The following is a 26,045-nucleotide window of genomic DNA, read 5'->3' as shown; positions in this document are numbered from 1 at the left end:
ACTCCTTTCCAGCTCACGAGCTTCACAAAATGTGGTTCCATAAAGGGGTTTGAGACAACAGAGCTTTTTGAGGGTTTTTATAAGACAGCCTGTCGTTCTGGGTGATGAGGAGGGTCAGCTGGTGGTGGCTGTTGTTGGGTCTGGCCAGCCTGATAGGGTCTGGCCTGGTTCAAAGAGGTGGGCAGGCTGGGCTGCCCGGGTGGGTGGTCAGTGCCTGGGGAGCGGGAAGAGGATGTTGGGAGGGAGACAAGGCCCAGTCTGAGGCCTGCTGCCCTTCCCCACAGCCCCCACCCAGCTCAGGCTAGACCAGCAGCAGAGCCGCAGGGGAATCTGAACAAAAGGTGTCTGGAGACAGCTGCCGATGGGAAGCAGGTCCCAGCTCCCCTTGGTGGTCAGAATTGACTGTGGAGAAGAAACTCGAGAGAATGGGAGCTGGAGGTGGGCTCTTTGTGCTTGATCTGTGCATCACTTGGACACTTTTCTGGCTCTGCTGCTCAGTTTTCTTATCTGTAAAATGGGCTGTTGGGTTAGATTCCAAGAGTCCTTCCACCTTGGGCTTCTCTTGTGAAGATAACGCATGCTGGCGGCATTTATGCAGGCTGTGCTTGGAGGGTCCAGGAGCCTTTTCTTAACCTGGGAGGATGTGGGAGGTCGTGTTCCCATTTTACAGATGAGGAAACTGAGGCTCTGAGTGCTAATGTCTCCCAGGTGGTCAGTGTAGGATGGGATCGGACCACATCGAGGCTCTGATTCCAAGGAGGTGCTTCTTTCCTGAACACTCAGGGCCTGGAAGGGCCCGGAACCCAGTCGTTCTCCAAAAGGGTCCAAACTGGGGACTATCAGCCTGCTCAGGCCCGTCCATCTGTGTGTGGAGACCCCACTTCTCATCTTGCAGACCCCCTGGACGTTCCTGGCCCTTCACCCTATGTCTGGGCTGCCCGAGGTGTGATCACTCTGGGATCATCTCTGTCCCTCTTTCTTATCTGCACCTCCCCATCTTCTCCCAACAGCAGCCAGGGTGATCTTGGAAAAACACGTCCATCGGATCTGTCTGCTCTTGCTGAGTCCCTCCACTGCCCTTCCCGCGCCCTCAGGCTCCAGTCTGCAGTCACTGTGACCGTCCTGCCTAGCCTGAGCCCTTCAGCTTCCTTCTCTTTTGTTTACCTGGGACGCTCTGTGCGCCTGACCTCACTTGAGCTCCCCGCTCCTCCTCCCTGCTCTGTCTTCTCCTGGGGGCCCTTTGCTGGGAGCATGCCACCCTGGGTCCGGCTGCCTAGTTTTCTCATCTCAGCCGTCTCAGACGTCATCTCCTCAGGGAGGCCTTCGGTGGCCACCCAGTCCACGGAGCCCTTCCATTGTTTTCTGATAGGTTTTCAAAATAAGCCTCATTTTAGAGCAGTTTTTAGCTTTCTGGATAAGCAGAGTGTTCCCATAGTACCTCCTGCCCCCGCCCCCCACACACACAGGTACACACACCGTTTCCCCTCTCTTATTAACACCATATATTGGTCTGGTCCATATGTCACAATTAATGAATTGTTGTGCTTCATTCAGATTTCCTTAGTTTTTTCCACTAAGATCCCTTTTCTGTTCCAAGACCCCACCCAGGCTCCCACATGACATTTAAGTGATGTGTCTGCTTTAGAATCCTCTTGGCTGTGACAGTTTGTTAAATCTTCTTGTTTTTGATGGCTTTGCTAGTTTGGCGGTATTTTGTAGGATGATCATCATTTGGGGATAATAATTTTCTCATGGTTGGACTGGAGTAGCCTGGAATTACGGGTTTCTGAGAGGAAGGCTTTAAAGTGCCGTTTTCATCACATCATATCAAGGGTATGTACTGTGAATATAGTTCACCATTGGTGATGTTGACCTTGGTCACTTGGCCAAGGGGATGGTTGTCAGGTTTTTCCCTTTCCTTTTTGGAAGGAAGTCACAGTGCCCAGCCCACATTTACAGAGTGGGGAGCCACGTCCCATCTCCCGAAGGCCAGAATATCTACATAAAGTATTTTGTATTCTTCTGTGTGGGAGATTTGTCTTGTTTTCCTCATATGTTTGTTCAGCCATTTATTAATATCAGCAGGACTAAACTGTTTTATACTTTGGGTTATAGTTCAGTACTACTTACTTATTTTGTTGCTCAAATTGTTCCAGCTTTGGCCACTGGGAGCATTTTCAGTTGGCTCCTGTGTCCCTTTGACGTCATTGTTGGTTGATCGGTTGATTGACTGAATACTGTTTTACTTTCTTCCACTGCAGAAGTGCTCTGGGCATTTCTTAGGATGCTTTAGGCTCGTTTGGGTCTTCCCTGGTGGCTCAGGGTACAGTAGAACGCTGCCTGCAGGACAGGAGCCGCAGGAGCCACAGGTTCAATCCCTGGGTTGGGAAGATCCCTTGGTGAAGGAATTGGCCACCCACTCCAGTATTCTTGACTGGGAGATCCCATGGACAGAGGAGCCTGGTGGACTACAGTCCATGGGGTCTCAAAGAGTCGCACACGACTTAGTGACTAAACCACCACCACCACATAGGCTCATCTTGTATGTATTTTCTGCCTAGAATTAGCCATTTCCCTGAGGCCCCCTGTTTGTTATTGGAGAATAGCTTTAGAAACCAAGATCTGGGTGCTGGATGTGCTCATTGCTACTGAGGTGTCTTTGCTTCTAGGTCCTTTGAGCTGACAGAGTGAAGAAACACGTATGTGCACGGGAACCTACATGCAGGCGCGTCTATAAGTACTTCTATCTGTATCTATGTTAAATTGAGCTCCTGCAGGTGTCTCTGAGTCTGATCCATTACCACCTGGATCCTTCTAGCTTTCTGTCCGTAAAGTAATCCCTGATCTCCCACTCTCACAGTGAGAAGTGGCTCCTACCATCTGCCATTCCTTACCATTTTCTGGTACATTTAAAATCGTAAAAAAAAAAAAAAAAAGTTCATCTGGCTGTACCAGATCTTAGTTGCAGCATGTAGGGTCTTTAGTTGCAGGCACGTGAACTCTTAGTTGCAGCGTATGGCGTCTAGTTCTCTGACCAGGGATTGAACCCAGGCCCCCTTCACTGGAAGCGTGGAGTCCTAGCCACTGGCCTATGGGGGAACTCCCCATTTAAAGTCTTACGTTCAGCATTCAGCTTGATGCACTTTAACACGTGTGTGCACTTGTGGAACCACGGCCCAGATCAAGGTGGTTGAACATTCACGGCATTCCAGAAGGTCTTCATAGCCCTTGTCCACGATATTATGCTTCTATTTGTTTGTTTGTTGATGGTCTCCTAGGCAATGTTGCAGGCCCCTTCTCTCTCCAGGGCCTACACCACCACTGTCAACCTTTCCCTTCCATTTGAGAGGCAGGATGGCACGGAGGTTTAAGAAAACCTGCTCTAGTGTCAGACTCCCTGAGCTTGCATTCTGGCTGCCCTGTGCCTAGCTGGGCCGTTCTTCATGGCTCAGTTTCCCCTTGTGCATGGTGGGTGATAAGAACAGAGGGTTATGGTGGAGATTAAATTTGCTCACATGTGCAGAGCACCCAGATCAGTGCCAGGAACATGGCTAGTGCATGGAAGTGTTAACCATGATTAGAATCAGCTGAGGAGGGATACACTTGTGTTGATAAGCCTATCAGGTGGAAGCCTTACTCAGCAAGTTCTGCTTCTTTCCCTGCTTCCAGTCTCCAGGAGGAGGGCGTGCTATGCTATGCTATGCTATGCTATGCTAAGTCACTTCAGTCGTGTCCGACTCTGTGTGACCCCATAGACGGCAGCCACCAGGCTCCGCCGTCCCTGGGATTCTCCAGGCAAGAACACTGGAGTGGGTTGCCATTTCCTTCTCCAGTGCATGAAAGTGAAAAGTGAAAGTGAAGTCGCTCAGACGTGTCCGACTCTCAGCGACCCCATGGACTGCAGCCTACCAGGCTCCTCCATCCATGGGATTTTCCAGGCAAGAGTACTGGAGTGGGGTGCCATTGCCTTCTCCGGGAGGAGGGCATGGAGGTCGTTAATGAAGAATTGTATAATCCAAAATATATAAACAGTTTATAAAGCCCAATATCAGAAAACAAACAACCCAATCAAAAAATGGACTGAAGACCTGAATAGACGTTTTCCCAAAGGAAACACACAGATGGCTTTTGGGCACGTGGAAGATGCTCAACGTCGCAAATGTCAGAGAGATGCAAATCAAAACTTTTAACAATAAGAGATCACCTCATACCTTTCAGAATGGCCATCATCAACGAGTACAAATAATGAGAATTGGCGATGATATGGGGAAAAGGAGACCCTTGCTGCATTATTGGCGGGATGGTAAATTGGTGCAGCCCCTATGGAGAACAGTATGGTGATTCCTCAAAGAAACTAAAAACAGAGCTACCGTGTTACAGCAGTCCACTCCTGGTTGTGTGTGTGTGTGTGTATATATATAAGTAATTTGAAAAGACACGTGCACCCTGATAGTCATAGCGGTACTATTTACAATAGCTGAGATACAGAAGGAACCCAAGTGTCCATCAAGAGAAGGGATAAAGAAGATGCATATGTACACATGAATACTACTCGGCTATAAAAAAGAATGAAATTCTGCTTTTTGCAGCAACACACATGGACCTAGTCAATACTTGGCTTAGCAAGATAAGTCAAAGACAGGCACTGCATGCTGTCACTTAGGTGTGAAATATATATACGGGCAGCGTAGGGGTATGGGATTAAGAGCTACAGACCACTGTCTATGAAATAGATAGACAATAAGGATGTACACACAGCACAGGGAATTCCAGTCACTTTGTCATAATGGGGTATAATCTGTAAAAACACTGAATTGAAATGCTATATACTTGAATTTAATATAACATAAATCAATAAAAAATTGTACTTCAGTTGAAAAAAAGAGAATTGTATAGGGTAGCCCAGCGGGTATGCTCAGGACAGGCATCCTATCCTCTGAGACATTTGGACTGATTTTCTCAGGACCTTTGGAGCCTCTGTTCTGGTGGGGAATCCGGAGGGGAAGGGGTACCTGGTTTCGAGGGAGACCTTCCACTCTCCCCAGGGACTGCCTTGGACGGCTTTCCTTGTGTGGAGCCGAGCTCCCACCCTCCAGGGTCATCGGATGGCCAGGTGACTGACTGGCTGCTTCTCTGTCTAGGGAGCCTTTCTGATAGAACCTCTGGGGTTAGGTGAGGATGCTGCATATGCAAAGAAAGGCCTGGAGTTATGATACTGGGTTGCTGGGGCTCTGAGAGCTAAAGTTAGCCTGGTCCGAATGTGACCCCCTTGCAAAGGCGGGAGTGAAGGCTTATCTCTCTTAGTCCCGATGATTCGAAATCAACGTTGTGAGGCTGTGGGCTCCGTGAACACATACTTGTTCCTCTAGCCTGCTTTTCTTACGGTTTGGGAAATTCATGCTTCAGCCCTTACCTGATACCGTCCGATTGGGGTTCTTTTGTTGTGAGCAGCAGAAGCCAGGTCGGGTTCTTTGGAGCAGGGAAGGGATGGACTGGAAGGTGGTCAGTTGCCTCATGGACTCAGCGGAGTGGCTGGAGGCCCAGGGCTGCTCTGGGCAGTGAAGCTAAATGTACAGTCTCTGCAGATCAATAGGACAGAGTCCGCAGGGAGAGTCCCTTGCCTAGTGTCTTTTTTTTGCCCTTTGCTCAAGGAAGGGCTGGTACTAGACACTTGGACCCCCCAGGGTTGCCCTCACTGGGGAAGAGATAATTCCTCAAAGGAGGATGAGGACCACCAGGCATCTTGGGAAACTGGCAGCATCATGCCCTCCTTGTGGGTGGAGAGGAGACCCTGAACTGTCGTGGAGAAACGTAGAAATCCTAACAGGAATTGGCTCAGAATTCTTTCATTCTGTTCCTGTGTCTAGTTTGTACGACCTTTTAGATTCTCTAAGTGAATTTCAATTTGTGCACCCTCTTCCCCCTGACACATACTCACTTATTAACTGAATAATTCCCAAGCCAGTCATTGCCATAACGCCAGCCCTGGCATTTACTGGAGCGTTTTAGTTCTCAGGAGACAAAGCTTTCGCACTTTCAAGATGTCAGGTTGACATTTGTGTCCAGGGGTAATGATCTGCTGAAAGATGCTAGAGCAAAACTCGGAACTACCGTCGAGGTGCCAAGTGTGTTTGCCTAGCTGCTGTTTTCCTGAGTACTTCCTAGGTATCAAGTATTAGATGTAGATTACTTCATTTTATTCTCTTAATAATGCTGTGTTACAGGTGTGTTGTTATTCCCATTTTATAGTTCAGGAAACTGAAGCTCAGAGGGATTAATGAAGTGGCCAAGTAGAGAAGAGAGGTTAGGTTTTATCTTTGATTTTAAACCTTTGTACTTGGTCATGAGTCCCCAGGATCCCGGGTGAGATGTCCTCAGGGGACAGCAGGTGGACCACTGAATGTAGCTGGTATCCAGGGTTTGGGGGCCTTTGGTGGGTGGGAGACCATCTGTCCTAAAGGGGTAGGGTGCCTCCATCTGATTGCTGAACAAAGCAGGAACAGGAATATGTCTCACTTGGTGTCACCAGCTGGGATTTTATTCCCCTCCGCGCCCGCCTCCTGTAAAAATGCCTGGTTTAGAATCGTGATCTGTGTAGCCCAGTTTCTGAAAGACCATGCACGAACCCAGCAGGACACATCTCAGGGTCACAAGTGGTGGGAGAGTTGTGGGTTTGCATTCTCTGCAGGAGACTGGACACAGCACAGTTCAGTACGGGATTTTAGCCACACGACGTAGGAGTGTGGCTCCTCCAAGGACAGGGACTTAAAGTCTGGAAAGTGATGGACGCTGGGCGCTCACGGCCCCGTACAAAGGCTGCCGTTTGGGCTGCCTGCGTCTTGATCCTGCTCTGTGTGCATTTTGCAGTATGATTGTGGTGTGCGGATGCCAGGCTGCCGAAGCTGAAACCATTTTTTAAAAATGTCTGTGTAATGTCACCCGCGCAAGGGAACGAGTCACTTGGAAACCATGCACAGATGCAACGGAAGCCCAAGATATTAAAATCTTGAACAGTATCATTCTTGCTGAGATTTGCCTCGGTATGAGTCTGTTTTCCAAGACAGGAAGCTGGAGAATATACAATTACAGCAATTTGCTAACCAGCCCGACCTTAATTAGTACAGGATCCTCGTTCTCACTGTTGTATGTAAATTAAGCTTGTTTCACAAAGGGACTGTTTATGAGGATGGCTCTCAGACAGAGACCTTGTACCATTCTTTTTTTTTTCTCCCCAAGGAAACTTTAAGAAAATACAACCGTAAACACCCATTAAATCACAGTGCGAGGCTGAAGTGCTGAGAATATTTCTTTTCAAAAATGAGCATCAGTATTTTTAACTCAGTTTTGGCTCTTTCACATTTCCTCCAGCCCGAGAAGTGCCGTCCTTATACTGTGCAGTGGAAGGAGCTGATTTGCGAGTTAGATAACTACCAGATTGTTCCTCTCCCAACAAGGTCTAAAATATCCTGCAACTCTTGAGAATGTTGGATACGGCTTTCTGAATGAGAAACCTGCCTTCTCTTGGCCTGCAGAGCCTCGGTGCAGTCTGCTCACGGAATCCTGTCAGCACCTTCTGTGCAGTTTATCTCCGTGGTTCACTCGTGGAAAACCTTGCGTTTGCCCCAGTTTTGAAGCCTGACCTACGTTAACGTGTTTATGTGACTGCTGTTGTTCCAGAAGACTGTGATCTACAATGATCCATTTTCAACCTTAGTTTCAAAAGAACCATCTCTCCTTTTTCCTCCTCCCAGTGCCTCTGGAGTTAACATTCTAGGTCTGAGGCCTTTTAGAGATCCTGGCACTTTTTTTCTTTTTGCTTGAAAGTTTCAAAGAGTAGTTATTTCACTTTGCTCCATTGGTGGAGGCCCCTTGATGATTAACTTGAGGGCAGCAAGCTTGGCAAGCCCACATCTCAGAGTTGGGGTGAGTGGGGGTGCTCCCCCGCGCAATTCTGTCCTGCCTTCAGCTTTCCTGGAACCCAGAGAGCCAGCGTTTCAAAGGGAACAGAACCATGGTTTTTATTTTTAAAGTATTAGTATTATGTTTGGCCGATTTGCTCAGCATGTGGGATTTTAGTTCTCCGACCAGGGATCGAACCAGTGCCTTTGGTGCTGAAAACACAGTGTCCTAACCACTGGATCACCAGGGAATTCCCAGCAACATGTTTTTTAATCCAGTCACAGAATTGTTCAGTGATGATCTGGTTGTTTAGTCGTTCAGTCGTGTCCAACTCTTTGCAACCCCATGGACTGTGGCCCGCCAGGCTCCTCTGTCCATGGGATTTCCCAGGCAGGAATACTGGAGTGTGTTGCCATTTCCTTCTCCAGGGGACCTTCCCGACCCAGGGATCAGACCCTCATTTCCTGCATTGGCAGGTGGATTCTTTTACCGCTGAGCTACCAGGGAAGCTTCGTTCAGTGAATCACCACAGTCTTATTTTGGAACATTTTCATCACCCTAGTAAACACTCCCTGACCCGTTAGCAGTAACTCCCCATTCGTTGCCCATTTATCCCGGCTCCTGGTAACCACTAACCTGCTTTCTTCCTCTCTGGATTTGCTTACCTGGATCATTTCGTATAGATGGAATCATTTAGGATGTGAACGTTCATGTCTGACTTCTTACTTGTAGATTAATGTTCTTATGCTTATTCATGCTGTAGCACATACCACTTAAAAAAATTATTTGCTTATATTAAGGCTGTGCTGAGTCTTAGTCGTGGCAAGCAGCTTTGTGGCATGTGCACTTCTTAGGTGCAGCATGTGGGATCTAGTTCCCTGGCCCAGGGATTGTACCCCGGCCCCTTGTGTTGGGCGCGTAGAGTCTCAGCCACTGGACCACCAGGGAGTCCCCTCACCCCACTCCTTGACTCCTTTTTATGACTTTATAATGTTCCACCACATTATTCCGTTGTCACATTCTGTTTATCCATTTATCTGTTGATGGACTTGAGTTGTTTCTTTTTTTTTGGCTGTCATGAAGAACGGAGCCGTGAACGTTAGTGGATGAGTTTTTATGTGGGTGTATGTTTTCATTTCTCTTGGATGTAGACCTCGGAGTGTGGTTACGGGGTCATAGGGTAGCTCTGCGTTTAGCCTTTTGAGTAATGTACAGAGTTTTGAACACGCGCGGGTCTTTCCCACATTCCCTTTCTTGACCCTGCATCCTTCCTATTAGTGTTTCTCCTTTTTCTGGCCTCTCCATAGCCAAATTTGGTAAAAGGAATGTCAGTACTTAGGTCTTGGTTTCCTTACTTCCTGCTTTGTTCTGCCAGCTCCGTGGTGGCATCCACGGAGACGCTGCATGTTAGCAGTTCCCGCCGGGCTTCCTGTAGACTCCAGGGGATGGTGTCAGCACTTCGTGCCCTGACCTAGCAGAGGCAGTGGACACTGCTGATCATTCTTCTCCTGGAACCTGCCTCTTCTTGTGCTTTTCCTCTGATTTCCCTGGCTCCTCCTCTTCTCCCGACCACGGCGTCGCTGAAAGCTTGGTTCCTCATCTTACCCAGCATGTTCTTTCCCTGGGTGATCTCGCCCACATCTGTGGCTTTATGACTCATGAATATCTTACTTCCAGCCTAGATGTTTCTTGAGTTACGATGCAGAGGGCTAGCTGCCTACCTGACTGCCCGACCTGTTGGTCATGGGCGTCTCGAACTCAACATGTCCCAAACTGATTTCACTGTCTACCTTCCCTCCTGCTCCCCCAAGAAAACACCTGCTTCTCTCCCATGGTGAATAAGCCAGGACTCTGCCAGTTGGCTAGGCCAGGATATGGGACTGAGCCTTGATTCTTCTATCCTTTTGCCTTTTTTTTGTTGCTTTCTTACAATAATACATTGTACATACCACTCTTCTTCAGGTTATCACCAGTGAACTGTACTAGTCTTTTTTTTTTTTGGCTTCACCCAGCAGCATGTGGGCTCTTAGTTCCCCCAAGCTTGCACCTCATGCATTGGAAGTGGGGTGTCTTGGCCACTGGACCATCAGAAAAGTCCCCGCAGTAGTCTTTTAATTGGGCTCCCATCTCTCATCTGCCCTACCCTCCTGATCTTTCTAAAAGGAACCTCTCTTTCAGCTACCACCTCCTGCTTTGAAGTCTTAAGGGCTCGCTTCTTGGTATTAGGATGAAGAGCAAAATCCTGATATCCTTGTGTGTGAGCCTTGCCTGCCTTTCCAGCCTCCTGCCTCTGTGTGCCCCTTTCTCTCTACTCCAGCCACACTGATCTTTTCAGATCCTCCGAAGGAAGGTCCTCCCCGCTCTTTTTTCTCCCAACATCCTACCTGCCCTGGGTGCTCCGGCTCCAGGTGGGGGTGGGTCCTGCCTCTTGTTTTTGTGCATCTTATTTTCCCTGGTGCCCGTTTTACCACCACTTGTTCCAGATGGAGCACAATAAATATATCTCTTGAATGAATGAGTGAATGACTTGACTTTGTCTACCAGGTGGATAGAACTCCTGGAGAAGGAAGTAAAAGCAGCCTTTCAGCTAGAGTGGATGGCTTTGTTTCCAGCATCTTCCGCGCCTGGAAATAATTACCTAAGCTCAAATTTCTTCTCTCTCTGAAATGATCGGTGGCTTATCTGTCTTTCCCCCCAGGGATATGGGGCTCTTTGAAATGGCCCCCTTCCCTCTGATTTCTTTCCTTCCCCAGGTATTAAGCCCACTTGTAATGGGCCCTTTTCCAAACACAAGTGCGATTGTCTTGCTTGCCTGATTTGGGCTGCTGGTGGCTCCAGAAGATGACCCCAGTCCTGAGTCGAGATTCAAGGCCCTGCTCCATCTGTGTTTTCTGGGACTCTGGTCAGTGTCCCTGCAGAACTTGCCCCTCCTATTCAGCCTGTCCAACCTGAGTGCCTGCCGGCTCCCTCCTGCTCCTCACCGGGTCGTACCTTTGTTCATCCTTCCAGGCTGCTCTCCCTGGGGACCTGTCTTCTCCACGTCCTCGGGGACCCAGGCTCCCCTCTTGTGGAACCTTCCCGGGGGAAATTCCCTAGCAGTCTGTCGAGTGGTTCGGATTTCATGGTTTCACTACCCGAGGGTACAAGTTCGATCCAAGGTCAGGGAACTAAGATCCTGCAAGCTGCAAGCGTGGTGAAGAAAAAAGAAATCACCCTGGAAAGTACCCTAAATTGGCCAGGAAAAGGACAGGATGGTAATCTGCTCAGATCAGACCTTCTCACACATCCTGAAGGTTTGAGAAATTTCCAACCTAGGCTGAAGGTGGCAAGTCCACAAACACTTCTAGCCCCCAAATCATTTTGCTTTGAAGGCTACTACCAGATTCTTCCCTTAAGCATGGGTGGAGGATTCTGAAGGATCCCGCTTGCCTGCTGAACTTCCTCCCTTGTCTGTTGTATCAGATCAGATCAGATCAGATCAGTCGTGTCCGACTCTCTGCGACCCCATGAATCGCAGCACACCAGGCCTCCCTGTCCATCACCAACTCCCGGAGTTCACTCAAACTCACGTCCATCGAGTCGGTGATGCCATCCAGCCATCTCATCCTCTGTCGTCCCCTTTTCCGCCTGCCCCCAATCCCTCCCAGCATCAGAGTCTTTTCCAATGAGTCAATTCTTCGCATGAGGTGGCCAAAGTACTGGAGTTTCAGCTTTAGCATCATTCCTTCCAAAGAAATCCCAGGACTGATCTCCTTCAGAATGGACTGGTTGGATCTCCTTGCAGTCCAAGGGACTCTCAAGAGTCTCCAACACCACAGTTCAAAAGCATCAATTCTTCGGTGCTCAGCTTTCTTCACAGTCCAACTCTCACATCCATACATGACCATAGGAAAAACCATAGCCTTGACTAGACGAACCTTTGTTGGCAAAGTAATGTCTCTGCTTTTGAATATGCTATCTAGGTTGGTCATAACTTTCCTTTCAAGGAGAAAGTGTCTTTTAATTTCATGGCTGCAGTCACCATCTGCAGTGATTTTGGAGCCCAGAAAAATAAAGTCAGCCACTGTTTCCACTGTTTCCCCATCTATTTCCCATGAAGTGATGGGACCGGATGCCATGATCTTCGTTTTCTGAATGTTGAGCTTTAAGCCAACTTTTTCACTCTCCACTTTCACCTTCATCAAGAGGCTTTTGAGTTCCTCTTCACTTTCTGCCATAAGGGTGGTGTCATCTGCACATCTGAGGTTATTGATATTTCTCCCGGCAATTTTGATTCCAGCTTGTGTTTCTTCCAGTCCAGCGTTTCTCATGATGTACTCTGCATATAAGTTAAATAAACAGGGTGACAATATATAGCCTTGATGAACTCCTTTTCCTATTTGGAACCAGTCTGTTGTTCCATGTCCAGTTCTAACTGTTGCTTCCTGACCTGCATACAAATTTCTCAAGAGGCAGATCAGGTGGTCTGGTATTCCCATCTCTTTCAGAATTTTCCACAGTTTATTGTGATCCACACAGTCAAAGGCTTTGGCATAGTCAATAAAGCAGAAATAGATGTTTTTCTGGAACTCTCTTGCTTTTTCCATGATCCAGCGGATGTTGGCAATTTGATCTCTGGTTCTTCTGCCTTTTCTAAAACCAGCTTGAGCTTCTAAAGCGAGGCTTGTCTGATTAGGTAGCTACTCTGAGGCTGTTTCAGTTTATATTAATTGAAATAAAAATTCCTTTTTCAGTTGGACTAGGCACATTGCAAGTGCCCAGTAACCACACGTGGCTAGAGGCTGTCCAGATATGTAGATAGCCCAGATACGGAATGTTGCCATCACCATAGAAAGTTCTGTTGGATGGCACTGCATTACAACTCTCCATACATTAACATGTCGTGCTGGATGTAGTAGGTGGAAACATCTAGCTACGGATTGGCTCAGCACAGAACATGCTAAAAAAATAATTTTATCAGTGTCTTAAATTTCCCTTGATTAGATTCTCCTGGGCTTGCTGTTTTTTGAAAAGATCCGCAAAGAAAAGAACACAGCTATCTTCCCATCTTCTCAACTGGTATTTGCTATCCAGGCCCCTCTGAACTGCCTTTCTGCCAGGCTCTTTGGCATCTTGGTGCACTGGCTGGGGGAAAAAGAATCCAGGATGTGCTGGGCCCCCGTCTCCCCAGCCTTCAGCCTCTGTTGTTGCATTCTTTTCCCGTTGTGTCTCCTCCTGAACTGATAACAGGGACCAGGTCTTCTTACCTCTTTAATGTGGGCTAGCGATTTCTAGTCCTGGCTTCCCTCGTGGCTCAGTCAGTAAAGAATCTGCCTGCAATGCGGGAGACCTGGGTTCAATTCCTCGGTGGGGAAGATCCCCTGGAGAAGGAAATGGCAACCCACTCCAGTATTCTTGCCTGGAGAATCCCACGGACAGACGAGCCTGGCGGGCTACAGTGCATGGGGTCACAAGAGTTGGACACGACTTAGTGACTAAACCAGTGATTTGTAGTAGCTGCTCAATAAATGCTTTTTGAATGAAGACTCTCTTGCAAGAAATAGAAACTAAGGGAATAAAGTGGTTGATTGGATTTTCTTTGCTTTTTTTAAAAAAGAAATTTTTATTTATTTACTTTTGGCTGAGCTGGGTCTTTGTTGCTGCGCAGGCTGCTCTCTGGTTGCAGAGAGCAGGGGCTACTTTCTCGCTGTGGAGCGTTGGCTTCTCTTGTTGCGAAGCATGGGCTCTAAGATGCACAGACTTCAGTAGCTGCAGGTCCCAGGCTGTACAGCACAGACTTCATAGCTGTGCATGGGCTTAGCTGCTCCGTGGCTTGTGGGATTCTCCCAGAGCAGGGATTGAACCTGTGTCTCCCACATTGGCAGGCGGATTCTTTACCACTGAACTACCAGGGAAGCCCTGGATTTTCTTCTCTTTTTTTTAATCTTTTTTTTTGAGCACACCTTGCAGCACGTGGGATGTTAATTCCTAGATCAGGGATGAACCCGCACCCACTGTAGTGGAGACCTGAGTCTTAACCACTGCACTTCCAGGCAAGTCCCTGAATTTTTTTCAAATGATAAAGTCAGTTCATCTCCTGGCAACAAGCTGAAGTATACAAAGAAAAAGCTCAGAAATCCTCTGCCAGGTAACCTAGTTGACGGTTTGATATGTTTTCATCTGTCCTTTGTCTTCCTCTTAGAAAAATATAAACAAAGGTGTACCACGTTGGGTTTGCATTGTCTCGATCTTAGCCATTTTAGCAAAGCATCCTTTATCTCTTATCCTACTATTTACCTGCTTTGCCCTTCTCTGCTCTGCCTTGAAGGGATTTTCAAGGTTACGATTAATTATCTTGACAGTTAGGAATGATGGAAACCTTGGCAAATGGGGAATTTCATGTTCCATCCTAAGGGTAGGGGAAGCAGCCTGGAGGATCGTACCATGTGGAAATGGGGACTTTTTGTGGCTGGATCTTAATTTTCTTTTTTTAAAGAGGAGCTAGTAATCTGGATTTCTAGATCAGTTTTTCCCAATTTCTAAATATCAGCAACTAAAGAATCACACAGTTGTGAGGGGTGGGCTGAATGCAGTCTGGAATCCTTCCGTGGGGCCATCTCCCACCCAGGCCAGGGCTGTCAGTTTGCTTAGATGATTTCCTGGCCATTGCTTCTCTTCTAGATCACTGGCTCATCTCATCAGCTGTCACTTGGGCCCTCTTCCTAGTAAGACTGACCTGGTTTTGCCCTTCACCTTCTTAACCAGCCTCTAGTAACCGCCCATACCCACACAGGAACATGGGGACCATCTTTTAAACCAGGCTGCTCTTTCTTGGGTTGAGACCAGACATATTAGTAGTTGCTGAGAGTTACTTGACAAATATCTTTCAAATCGAGACTCCCCTCAAGCCGGGTGAAAATGCTTTTATCTGAGAAGCCCAGGGAAACAAAGATGGAGACAGAAGAGAGCAGAGTTAATTTCTCTTGTTGCATGCCTGTTGAGTGGGATGGAGGGAAGATGAACTTGAGAAGTCATCTTTTACTCTCCCCTTTTTGAAGCCGAGCCCATCTTGCTGGCTTCCCATGGATGAGTGCCCATGCGATGGGCCCCTTTTTTCGTCTTGCAGGCCCATGCTGGACAGTCCAGGCAAGCCTTCAGGGAGGCATGGAAAAGAGAACCTCGGTGGCCTTAAAAAGGTTTGATAAGAAAAAGGGAGAAGAATCTGGGTTAAGAGGTGTGGTAAACAATCATCACAGTGGGGAGTCTCCCAGTTGGGAGTGTGTTTTCCCTGGAGAAAGTCATTCTTTTCTAACACTAAATCTTTCTGAAACAATAGCTCTCCCCAAGAAGAATGGAGGGAGTTAGGAAATGAGTGGCCAGAGAAAACCCTTCTGAGTTTTCCGCCTTTGGTTTCTCTGTAATTGCATTTAGCTGCTAGGCCCCATCACGTTCAAGATATAAATCCTCACTTAATCTCCTCCTTTGGGGAAAATGGGCTCTTTAGGCCAGAAGTGAGAATAGCGGAGTACCTGTTGAAAAGGGAATTTCCTCCTTCAGTTTCTTTCAGACCCTGGAATGGCCAGGCTCCCTTTTGTGTAATCCTCCCTGCCCGCTTCACCAAGACCCTCTGGCCGTCTTGGTTTCCCGGGACAAATGCTTAGACCTGGGAAGAAAAACTGGAGTTTGCTGTGATCACACTTCATTTAGCTGGTCCAGTGTGTTTGGGGACTGCCTCTGAGCCACATTGGGTGTCAGTCATTGAGCTACAGCAAAGAAACACAGAAAAACTGAGATTGAGTTCTCATTCTGGAGGAGACACAATAAGCTAGCGAATCAGTAAAAAAGAGAATGTTTTGATAATTTCCAGCTAGAGATGACTTCAGTGAAGGGGCGGGCTGTGGGGGCGGAAACTATTTTAAGATGATAGAAGAAGCCACGGAGACTGGGTTGGTAAGGGAAGGCTTCTCTGGGGAGGTGACTATTGAGGTCAAAAGTAGAAGTTGCCAACTATGGGAAGATTGGGCATAGAACGTGCCAGGTGGAAGAATCAGCCAGGACAAATGAGATGGCTCCTTCGGGGCTGTTTGTGGTTAAAAGTGAAAGTTGCTCAGTCGTGTCCGACTCTTTGCGACCCTCCAGGCCAGAATTCTGGAGTGGGGTAGCCTTTCCCTCCTCCAGGGGATCTTCCCAACCCAGGGATCGAACCCAGGTCTCCCGCATTGCAGGCAGATTCTTTACCAGCTGAGCCATAAAATAAGCTGTTTGTGGTTATCATTGAGTAAAAGAAAGGTGGGTAAAAGATGGGCATGGCCGATCCCTGCGGGCGTGGTGAGTCCTGATAAGATGCTGGGCGTCTGCAGGAAGCCCCTTGGCAGTGGGTTTTAAGTAGGGGACGGCTTATTTCCTTTAGGTTTGAAGAAGGCTGCTGGCAAGGGCAAGTGAATAGTCCCAGGGCTGGGATCAAGATGGTGGCCACTGTGAAGGGCGGGCCAAACGGGAACCGGCAGGAGGAGGGTGGGCAGGGGAGGAACAGCTCTCTGCAGAGCACTTGCTGTGTGCCAGACACCACGTAGGCACTTCCATGCCTCCATCCTAACCCTGCCAGGTCTGGCATTCTTCACGCATGTTGAGGATTACTAGGATTCTGAGGCCAGCGCTCTCCCAGGCTTCCTGAGTCTCACTTGAGTAGGGAGGAGAGGGCGTTAGGAGGCATCCTAGGGTGGAAGGTCACGGCCGGGCTGGGTCTGTGGGCCACCAACCTGGTGCTTCTTCTTTGATCTGGGAGGAAATCCTGAGCCCTGAGGAGATTTGAAGCTGGCTTGGTTGAACTTGTGCCAGCCTGGGAGGACTTACTATGAAAGTCTGGTATTTCCCATCAGTGAACCCTTTTTAGGAACAGGCTGGGAAGGCCTCATTGGGGGGCAAATCAAGGTGAAGAGGCAAAATGATTGGGGGAAACTGGTTTGAAATTTCTGGGTTTATGTCTTTGCTCTGGCACCGAGGTTACCTACCAGTAATAACTGGTGGTGTTTTGAGCTGTTCACTGTGCTCACAAGACCTCTTTTATTCCTAACAGTCCTTGAAGGAAGAGTCTTTAACAGTTAACAGCTGGGTTGACTAGGCACAGAGGTTAAGTCACTTGCCGAAGGACTTGGTGAAAGGGCTCGGATTTAGACCTGGTGGGGTGTGGCTCCAAAGTCCACGTGCTGAACAACTGTTGTGTTGACGTTGGCTGGCACCAAACATGCCCTTGTGTGTGAAAGTCGCTCAGTTGTGTCTGACTCTTTGTGATAGCCCATGGAATTTTCCAGGCCAAAATACTGGAGTGGGAAACCATTCCCTTCTCTAGGGGATCTTTCTGACCCAGAAATCGAACCGGGGTCACCTGCATTGCAGGCGGATTTTTTTTTACTAGCTGAGCTAGCAGGGAATCCCCCCTGGTAAACATGCCCGTAGTGATAGAGAATTACAAGGTGGCACCCTGGACTTCAGGGAAGTCAGCTGACTGATTTGGGGGAGGGGGTGTTGTCTTTGGAGTGGGACCCAGCTATGATGGAGCCCCAGTCTGCTGCTTTGACCTGAGTGCCTTAAGGCACAGGTGATTTCACCTCTCACCGATGAAATGGGTACAAAACCATCATCGTTGGACTTTGCTGGTACTCCGTTGGTTTAAGATTCTGTGCTTTAACTGCAGGGCACAGGTTTGATCCCTGGTCGGGGAAGTTCCAAACGCCATGTGGTACGGCCAAGAACCAAAGCAGAAAGTCCAAACAAAAACCATCCTTACCTCATGGGATCTGGGGGAGGATTTGTAAAGTAGCTTCTTAATAAATATCAGCTGTGACTCACACAGGCCAAGTTTGAGAAAGAAAGCGCAGAGATCCTGTCCTGGTTATACTCTCTCCCCAGTGTGTTATTCACAAATTCCCAGTATTTGTCCTGCTCAGCTTTTTGTCCATCTGCAATCAGTTTCTCATTCAGTATTTCTAGGTGGAATATATTCTGTATCCATTATTTATTAGTCACTTCTTCACGGGCTTGCTTTTCTCTGGGCCACAGTTTCCTCATCAGTAAAACGGGGGGAGTCTCTGGCCCCACTGCCTCCTAGAGCTGCAGTGGGGAGTCAGTCGGTTCACAGTTGTGTCGGGAGCTGTTAGTACGGTTTGTCTCTGGCTGTCCTCCCAGCGGGGCAGGGCCCTTCCCTGGGTGGTTTCTCAGGGAGCCCAGATGTCTAGGAGTTTCTCAGTGACTCTCTGTTGACTGACTGATCCCATTGTTTTCTTCTCTTTGAAATCTGAAGTCAGGGCCGCCAGGTGAAACATAAGGCATCATTTTCCTTCTTCATGGCTGCAGAAACCTTCGTGGGTGGTGTATTGACACAGAGTTAGACCTGCCTGGCAACTCCCTGGAAGTTTCTTTACTGCCAGGGATTTTCTCAACATCGGGGGCTATTGACATGTCCTGTTCCCCATCATTCACTGGGATGGGAGTTGAGCTGAGCACGGTGGGCTGTTGAGCAGCACCCCTGGACGCAGAGTCCAGGTAGCAACCCCCTCTTTGCCTGGTTGTGACAGCCAGAAGTGTCTCCAGACATTGCCAAGTGTCCCCTGAGGGGAACGGGTTGAGAACCAGTTTTTCACTGTTTCAGACACCTGAGCCCCTTAAGAGCAGCTCCTCATTAATGCCAGGGTAGGGAGAGGGTGGTGGGGTGTGGGAGATGTTCTGAATTCCTCCTGCGTGCGGGGGGTGGGGTGCAGACGTGGTCCCTGGCATGTACTGGGAGCCCCATAAATCTTGTTCTCATCCATTTCTCCCCATGGCCATTTAAAAATACCTTAAATAGTTAAATACGTGACTGGGATCAGAAAGCATTCAAAGAGGAGTTCCGTGCTGGCTGATGTTCCTGGGTGTTCCTCCAGGCCTTTGCAAACCCGGAGCCCATGCAGCTCCTATTTCTTTCAGCCAGGTTCTATTTCTGGCCTTTTTGCATTTGGATTTTGCCCCACGCCAGTACACAAAGACGTGCTTCCTTCCCTATTTCATGACGGCGCGTCAGTCCCCTATGGATGACATTGGAGTTACTGCCCATCTTTGACTTTCCTCTTACGGCGTGTTGCAGGGGCTGTGCTAATCCATGCTTCTGTACACACTTAAGCCTGGGGGCCTCCATATCCGGGTGATGTTAGGGCGTCCTTTTGACCGGGGTAATTTGAGTGACATTCTGGGCCTAACATCTTTGCTTCCTCCAAAAAAAAAAGAAAAGAGGCAATGAGGTGACTAGAGGGCCTGTCCCTTCTTCTCTGGTGTCTTCTAGAGAATTTTCTTTGTCTTCATTAAGGCGACTTATAGAGAGGCCAGACCCCGCCCAGGGTGGGTGGGGAACGTTGCCTGGTTACCACCGGGGGCAGCACCTCTTCCTTCATCTGCCCACCCCCTTCCCTGTGGCCCCTTTCGTTTCCAGCCCACTTTGCTACTTCAGCTGGCGGCTGGCAGTCTTTTTGTTTCCGAACTGGCCTTCTGATGCTGCAATTCCCCATTGCAGTTTGAAAGCCACCCACCAGCACCTGAGCTTTCCAGAACCTGAGCCGAGTCCCTGCCGCCCGGATAAATAATGCACACGGGCTTGGGGCACCGGGACCAACTCCTGTGACCTTGCTCCTCGGCCAGCTGCGCTGTAAAGGCTGGGGGCGACTGGTTCCTCCACATTTTCTCTGTGGCAGTCTGGCGGGTCTTTAAAGGCCTCGTCTGTGTACACGCGTTGGATTGCCAGCCTTCTGGGCCTAGACCTGCTGAGGGGGGTGGGTGGGGCACAGCGGTTTTTTTTCTTAGGGAGTTGGGCCCTGCCTTCGCTCTGTAAAGCCTGAAAGAGCTTGGCATTCGGGAACCAGGAAATTCCTGTTGAGATGTTGTCGTTTTTTCCAGAGGCTTCATCCCAGCTGGGATTGGGGGAGGCGGGGTGGGGGAAGGAGAAAGGGCTACTTGGTTTCCATTGCCTCTAGATATTGAAGGCTAAACAGGGAATTCATTTGTAAATCAGCCTCTTCTCCTTCCCTTGTTGGAAGCCTTCTCTCTGTCTGGCCGTGAGAGTTTGGAAGTTCATCTTTTACATATGAATGTGCCCATTAATCACCACTTCTGCATTATTGGGTGGGGGAGAGAGAGGAGAAAGAGGGAGGTGGAAAGGGAGGAGGGTGGGGGAGAGGGAGACTGAGTCTGTACAGTGGGAAGATGGTTTTCTCATTTCTGGGAGAGGCGCATCAGAACTAAATTGGAAACAATTATTGAAAAAAAAAAAAACCCACCTTCAAAATGCAAGCCACCCCAACTTTCATTTCCCCCACCCCCACCTCCCTTCTGATATTCTCAGTCGGGCCAAGTAGAACCATGCAATTTGTTGTGTTTATTCACATCAGCGAAATAAATGGCTCTCTGGTGCTGGCACTGAAGATTTTCAGCTCAGCCGAGCCGCTGTCTGCTGAGGGTGATAAATGAGAGCCTGCAAGCTTGGGGGACACAGAGGCCTGTCGTGGGCCTCGGGCTGTCTGATTGCAGGGAGGCGAGGCTGTCCCGGCCCCGCCGGCCGGCCTGGGAAGCAGTGACTCTTAGCCTGCCGGCCCTGCCGCTTCCTCCTCCCCCTGGGAGAGGCCGCTGAGCATCCGGAAGCAGGAATGTGTGCCGTGTGTGAGCCTCTGTTCTCTTTTAAAGAGAGGCTAGGCCCTCCGAACGGCAGAGCTTTCTCAATGGCAGGTAAGCGCCCCGTTCGCAGGGTTATCTGCCCCTCGCTCGCTTGGATCTCCGAGGTACCCAGATTCTGGTCCAGTGACGTGTCCCCCAAGTTGAGAACGACCCGTTTCCTCATCTGCATTCCAGCCCTTCTTTCCCTGATCTGGAAGTTCAGTCACATGCGGGAGACCTTTAAAGGAGCCCGGCTTAGGCCAGGGTGGCCTTTCCCTGGGAGGCCCAGGTCGCGGCCGTGTCTTCCAGATTTTGTGGGTCCCTGGTCCGCAGACTGTTCACCTGAGCGTTTCGGTCACTCACTCGTTCCTCGTGGCTGGGACCTGGTCCGTGGCAAGAGAACCGTTGTCCCCTCCCTGCCCCCACGTTTTGCTCTAGATTCCTCTCCTTTTCTGCTCCGGGCCTGGAGGAAATTCCGGGCTTTTGTTTCATTATGATGTAATGACTGGCTGGAGAGGGCCTGAAGGATTCCTGGGGAGGGAGGTCTGTCAGGGTACCTGCTCTGCGTCTTTGGGAAAGGCTTGGAAAGGATGAGCCGCGCTGGGCTCTGCTGCTCCTGGTAAAAAGCGGCCTGTGGTCATGCTGGAAGGAGGCCACGATGAAGGCTGGCAGCCATGGCGCCTGCTTTCGTGGTTGAACCTCCGCAGGCCTCCGGTCTGCCCCTGCCCCTGCCTTCGCTGTGGCAGGGGGAAACCTGGACTCTGTACGATCTGATGGACGTGGAGACATCACGTCCTGGGCTCCTTCTATATAGGCTGGTATTTCCGTAACAGAATTTGTGGCCTTGATTTAGCATGCTTTCTCGGAGAAATCGACTCTGTTTTTGGAGAAGGATGGAAGAGGAGGAAGATGAGAAAGAAGGGGGATGTGTGTTGCTTTTTAAAAGAACTAGCTACTGTTTATCCAGTGCTTCCTCTCTGTCTTACCAAGAGTATCTCATGAATTAACTCTGTTTAATCTGTGGATTACTCCGTGGGGTACCGCCATCTCCATCTGCCGGAAGGAAGCGTGGAGGCACAGAGAGGTTAAGGAACTTGCTTAGAGCCACGCTGCACTCTCACGTGTCCTGACCGCCCTGTATCCTGTGCCGCCCGGCCTGACTTCAGTGTAGGGTGACCAGCTTGTACGGGTTTGCCTGAGACTGTCCATCTCCAGCCAGCTGATGGTGGGTCACCCCACCTCTGTGGCCTTCGGTGCTGGTCCAGGCCTGTTTCATTCAGCCCCCCCCCCCCCCGGCCGCCCCGCCATTGACAGCATCAGGGAAATTTAACACCCATAAAAACACACTACTGGGCTGGTCCTCCCCAGGAAGCGCCTGGCCTTCGGCTGGGGCCCCTTCCCTCTCTGGAGGAGACAATTCCCTGTAATTGGTGTGTCATTTCCTGGACTCTGGAGAAGGGCGGGGGAGCTGTGACTCAGGTGCCGGATGTGGGTGGGGGCAGGGGTGCCTGGATGGATGGATGGATGGACACTGGGGAGGAGTGTTGGGGGAAGGGAGATGGCTGTGGAGCGCCACTCCCCACTGGCCTGTTTTGTGATGCCAGCCAGGCTGTGGTGCCACCTGTGAGGGTTGGGAGGTGGGATGTGCTTCAGTATTGTGCATCGTTGCAAGTGACACGGTCACAATTTTCCATCTTCCTTCTGGTTCCTGGAGCACCGCAACCCCCACATTCTGTGTGATCAGAGCAAAAGGAGTGTGTGCTGTTGAACGCAAAGACCCTGAATTAGGACGTTTTCGGGCAACAGACCTGAGGCAAGCCTCTCTCCCTGGGGTGAGGCCCAACCCGTGGGCCTTGGAGTTCTGCTGCCTGGGCTTGAATCCCAGCCTGGCCGCTTGTGTGCTCTTGGGCCGGTGACTTAGAGGGAAGGACACGGGAGGCATTTTGAACAGGGCTTGGTGCATTGTGTGCAATACAAGCGCATCTTAGCTGTTGCTACCTGTGGGTGCGTTATCTGGGAGGAGGGCGTCCCTTGTGTCAAGGGACATCTAGGAAGGGCTGAGTGGGATTATTTCTGGCCTTTCACAAGACACGGGTTCGGGGAGGATGGCATCACAAGCCTGGCTCCTAATACCCAGGAGACTTGCCATATTATTAAGATTTCAGCGAAATGTCACAGGAGGGGAAATTCTGCTTCCTGCTCCATGCCAAGCTGTTTTCCTGAGTCACAGCTCCTGGCCTTTTCTTCTCTGCTCTGCTCTCTTGCCCATGTTAACTCCTTCAGAACCAGACTGACTTTGGGGGAGTGGGTGTGGGCCAGGCCCAGAGCATCCCAGGTCCTGCCACTTGGCCAGGAAGGTCTCTCAGATCAAGGGTGAACCATTTCCCTGGTGATTCGGTGCACAGTGGGTGTGTGTCATCATCGTTCCAAATTTATACATGAAATGCATTTAGAAATATGTCCCTGTCAGAATTAAATCATCATAAAGGGAAAAAAAAAAAAAAACCTTTGACTCAGCTTTCTGGAAATGGTCTTCAAGGCAGCTTTGTTACCATGACTACAGCAAGGTTCCCACCCACCATTCTATCACCAGCAGAGGCCTGGCCTCCACTGGAGTGGGTAGGCTGGTAGTCAGAATGCTGCCAGCCTGCTGTCTCGTATCTCAGAAGGACCCTGAATCCAACAGGCATTTTTCAGTTTTTCTCCCTAAGAGGCTTCAGTGAGAGCCTCTGCTGTTGACAGATGTGTCTGTTGTTTGGATTCTATTAAATTTCTTGTATCCTCTTGGATATAGCCACTGTACAGATACTCACCTTAACTCCGGAGCAAGTTGCTGTATGTGTAACCGGGAACAGAATTGGGGATTTTCTTCTGTTTTGCTCAGACTAGAAGGTTGAGGATCCTCTTGGGTGTGGGCAGTCTTGGGTCAGACCCCCTCCTCTCAGTGAGTTAGACCCTCCTGCCCTTTTATTTCCCGGTGGCCTTGGGGAAAACTGTTTCCTCCACTCTCAATGGCTTATGAGTATATTCATTTCTAGTGACTCCCTCCCCATCCTGCTCTTTCATGTATCATTAAAGAATTTCAAAGTTAAAAGACTTTAGGATCCTCTGGTCCTGTAGCTTTTTGATCTTTAGAGTCGATTCACCTTTAAAAAGGTGAAATAGGCTCAGGCCCCCTTTCTCAGGAAGTTGCATCCACGTATAGAACTGTGGCAGGCAGCTCATGGGGCCTTGAGGCACTTTCATGGACTCCGGGTAAGAACTGGTCTGGTCCCTTTCCTTACCTTTCCTCCCATTTTACAGATGTGTCCCCGAGGCCCTGAGAAGGAGGCAGAGTTGTTCAGCTGTTTCAATTCTTTCTCCTTGCCTCATTCCTGGCTTCTGTTTCCTGGGGTCCTGAACCAACCCTCTAGATGGTGATGAGGAAGGCAAGGCAATTCCTGAGACTGGAGAACTCAGACTCTGTCTCCTAAACACACAGGCGAGAGCATCTCAAATTAGCCTTCTCCGTAATCCTCCAGAAGCCTGCTTATACCCCAGATTGCTGGGCCTTGCTCCAGTTTCTGATTCTGTAGATCTGACATGGAGCCTGAGAACATGCATTTCCGGCAAATTCATAGGTGATGCTGCGGCTAGTGTGGGGACAACACTTGGATGGGGAACCATTGTCCTAGGAGATCTCAGCCACAGGCGGATGATTTAGATGGCCCAGGGAGGAGCTGGAGCCATTTCTGGCCCCAGAGGTTGACCAGGCGTGGGCTGGGCTGTGGGTTCCATTCATTGTGCCCCATACTCTAGCTCTGAGGTGCTCCAGGAGGCTGGTACCACTCCTGGGAGGGTTCAGGAAGTATTTGGGGTGCTTTTGTTTGTCACAGTGTTTGGAACCATCAATGGCAGTGGGTATGAGGGGGCTGGGGTTGTCCTTGCAATGAGGAGGGGCCATCCTTTCCAAAATCCACTAGTACTCCATTGAGAAACATCGATACACTAAACTTGACTCTGGAAGAACACGTGTTGAATCTACTCTGATCCACTTACACGTGGATTTTTTTTCAATACATAGAATACTTGTCTTTTCATTTTGGGCTTCCCGGGTGGCTCAGTGATAAAGAATCAGCCTGCCAATGCAGGCCACACAGGTTGAATCCCTGGGTCAGGAAGATCCCCCGGAGTAGGAAATGGCGACGCACTCCAATTTTCTTGCCTGGGAAATCCCATGGACAGAGGAGCCTGGCAGGCTGCAGTCCATGGGGGTCACAAAGAGTCGGACGCAACTGAGTGAGCACGCACGCATTTTCATTTTACCAATTTTTAAGTGAGGGGAAAAGTTTGTGTTCAATTACAGATCACAGTATGTGGAATCACAAAAAACCAGGGCTTGAGTCCTGATTCTATCCAGATTGCTTCAGCTTCCTGCTTTTTGGTGAGTCCTTTACCCATTCCTTTGTTTTTGAGGCAGAGATAGCAGTATGTGGATTTTCAGCTGTGGTGGTGGCTGCGGGCTCAACCCCTGTTGTTCAGGAGTCAGTGGTTATTTGTTTTTTCCCCAAACATTGTCCTAGCTTTCCACTGGCCTGACTTTGCTCCAGTGCTCTCCTCCTTCAAACTTTGTGCACTAAGGGAACAATACGTACAGAAGCAGCACCTTGGCCCAGTGGCTTTCAGTTTTGCCTGGCCTGGGTACCGTTTCTCCTGGGACACATCTCCTTTGAGCCCCCAAAATGGTTTTGTTAAACACCTGTCCTCTGATACATAAATGGGGTTATTTGGATTTATTAGATGCACACAGAACAAATTTCAAGCTCCTTCCTGGGGTCTGTAGGCCCGCACGGATCAACCCTAAGCTTGTACATCTGGTCACATTTTTTATCCTGAGTCAGGCCTCTGTCATTTGCTCATTACTGGCTTTGGTTTGCACCTACTGTTTTTTTTTTTTTTAAATATGACACTGTACCTTCTAAATACTTCCTTTTTATTTTTCCTTATTTTGTTAAAGTAGTTCAGGAACATGGTCAAGTACAGCAGGATACACAGCAGAAAGAAGAAAGAAGTCCTGCGTCCACTCCTTGCAGATTCTCCTCCCCTGAGGCAACCTCCGGTCCCCATTAAGAACTTACGCTTCTGTGTTCAACTAGGAGTATTTTAGGCTTATGTAAATATGAATATATATGAAAACATCTTTTTCAAAAAGAAACAAAAAACCCAAACAAAATGGAGGAGAAGAAAAAAAAAAACCCCGAAAAAAACCAAGCTAACCCAAACCAACCCATCTTTTTTGGGCTGTGTCTTTTGGTCTATTATTGGTGCTAGACATGCATTGCTTTTTTGTACATGGTGTTAGAGAATGTTCTAATTTTATTCTACATGTAGCTGTGCAGTTTTCCCAGTACCGCTTATTGAAGAGACTGTCTTTTCTCCATTGTATATTCTTGCCTCCTTTGTCATAGATCGACCATAAGTGTGTGGGTTTATTTTTGGGCTCTCTGTCTTGT

General features: G+C 49.1%; 1 protein-coding gene and 1 long non-coding RNA gene across 25 annotated transcripts in view; both read left to right on the top strand.

The window, feature by feature from the left end:
- The window catches only part of ZMYND8 (zinc finger MYND-type containing 8), a 125,065-nt gene that overhangs the window by 10,725 nt on the left and 88,295 nt on the right, over window positions 1-26,045 (top strand). The window contains exon 1 of one of the 24 annotated variants that reach the window (XM_019972522.2): window positions 20,095-20,625. The exons of the other annotated variants lie outside the window; for them this stretch is intronic. Coding sequence (XP_019828081.2) covers window positions 20,547-20,625 — 79 coding nt within the window. The 5' untranslated portion in view covers window positions 20,095-20,546. Of the gene's footprint in view, window positions 1-20,094; window positions 20,626-26,045 lie in introns of those variants that run through there. 24 annotated transcript variants of the gene reach the window in all.
- LOC139186607 (uncharacterized) lies at window positions 20,632-25,818 on the top strand. The gene is made up of 2 exons (XR_011570253.1): window positions 20,632-24,976; window positions 25,553-25,818. It is a non-coding gene; the product is annotated as an uncharacterized lncRNA (long non-coding RNA).

This window comes from Bos indicus, chromosome 13, assembly GCF_029378745.1.
Source record: "Bos indicus isolate NIAB-ARS_2022 breed Sahiwal x Tharparkar chromosome 13, NIAB-ARS_B.indTharparkar_mat_pri_1.0, whole genome shotgun sequence".
In the NCBI taxonomy this organism is placed as follows: domain Eukaryota; kingdom Metazoa; phylum Chordata; class Mammalia; order Artiodactyla; family Bovidae; genus Bos; species Bos indicus.
This window is presented reverse-complemented; position numbering and strand designations above follow the sequence as displayed.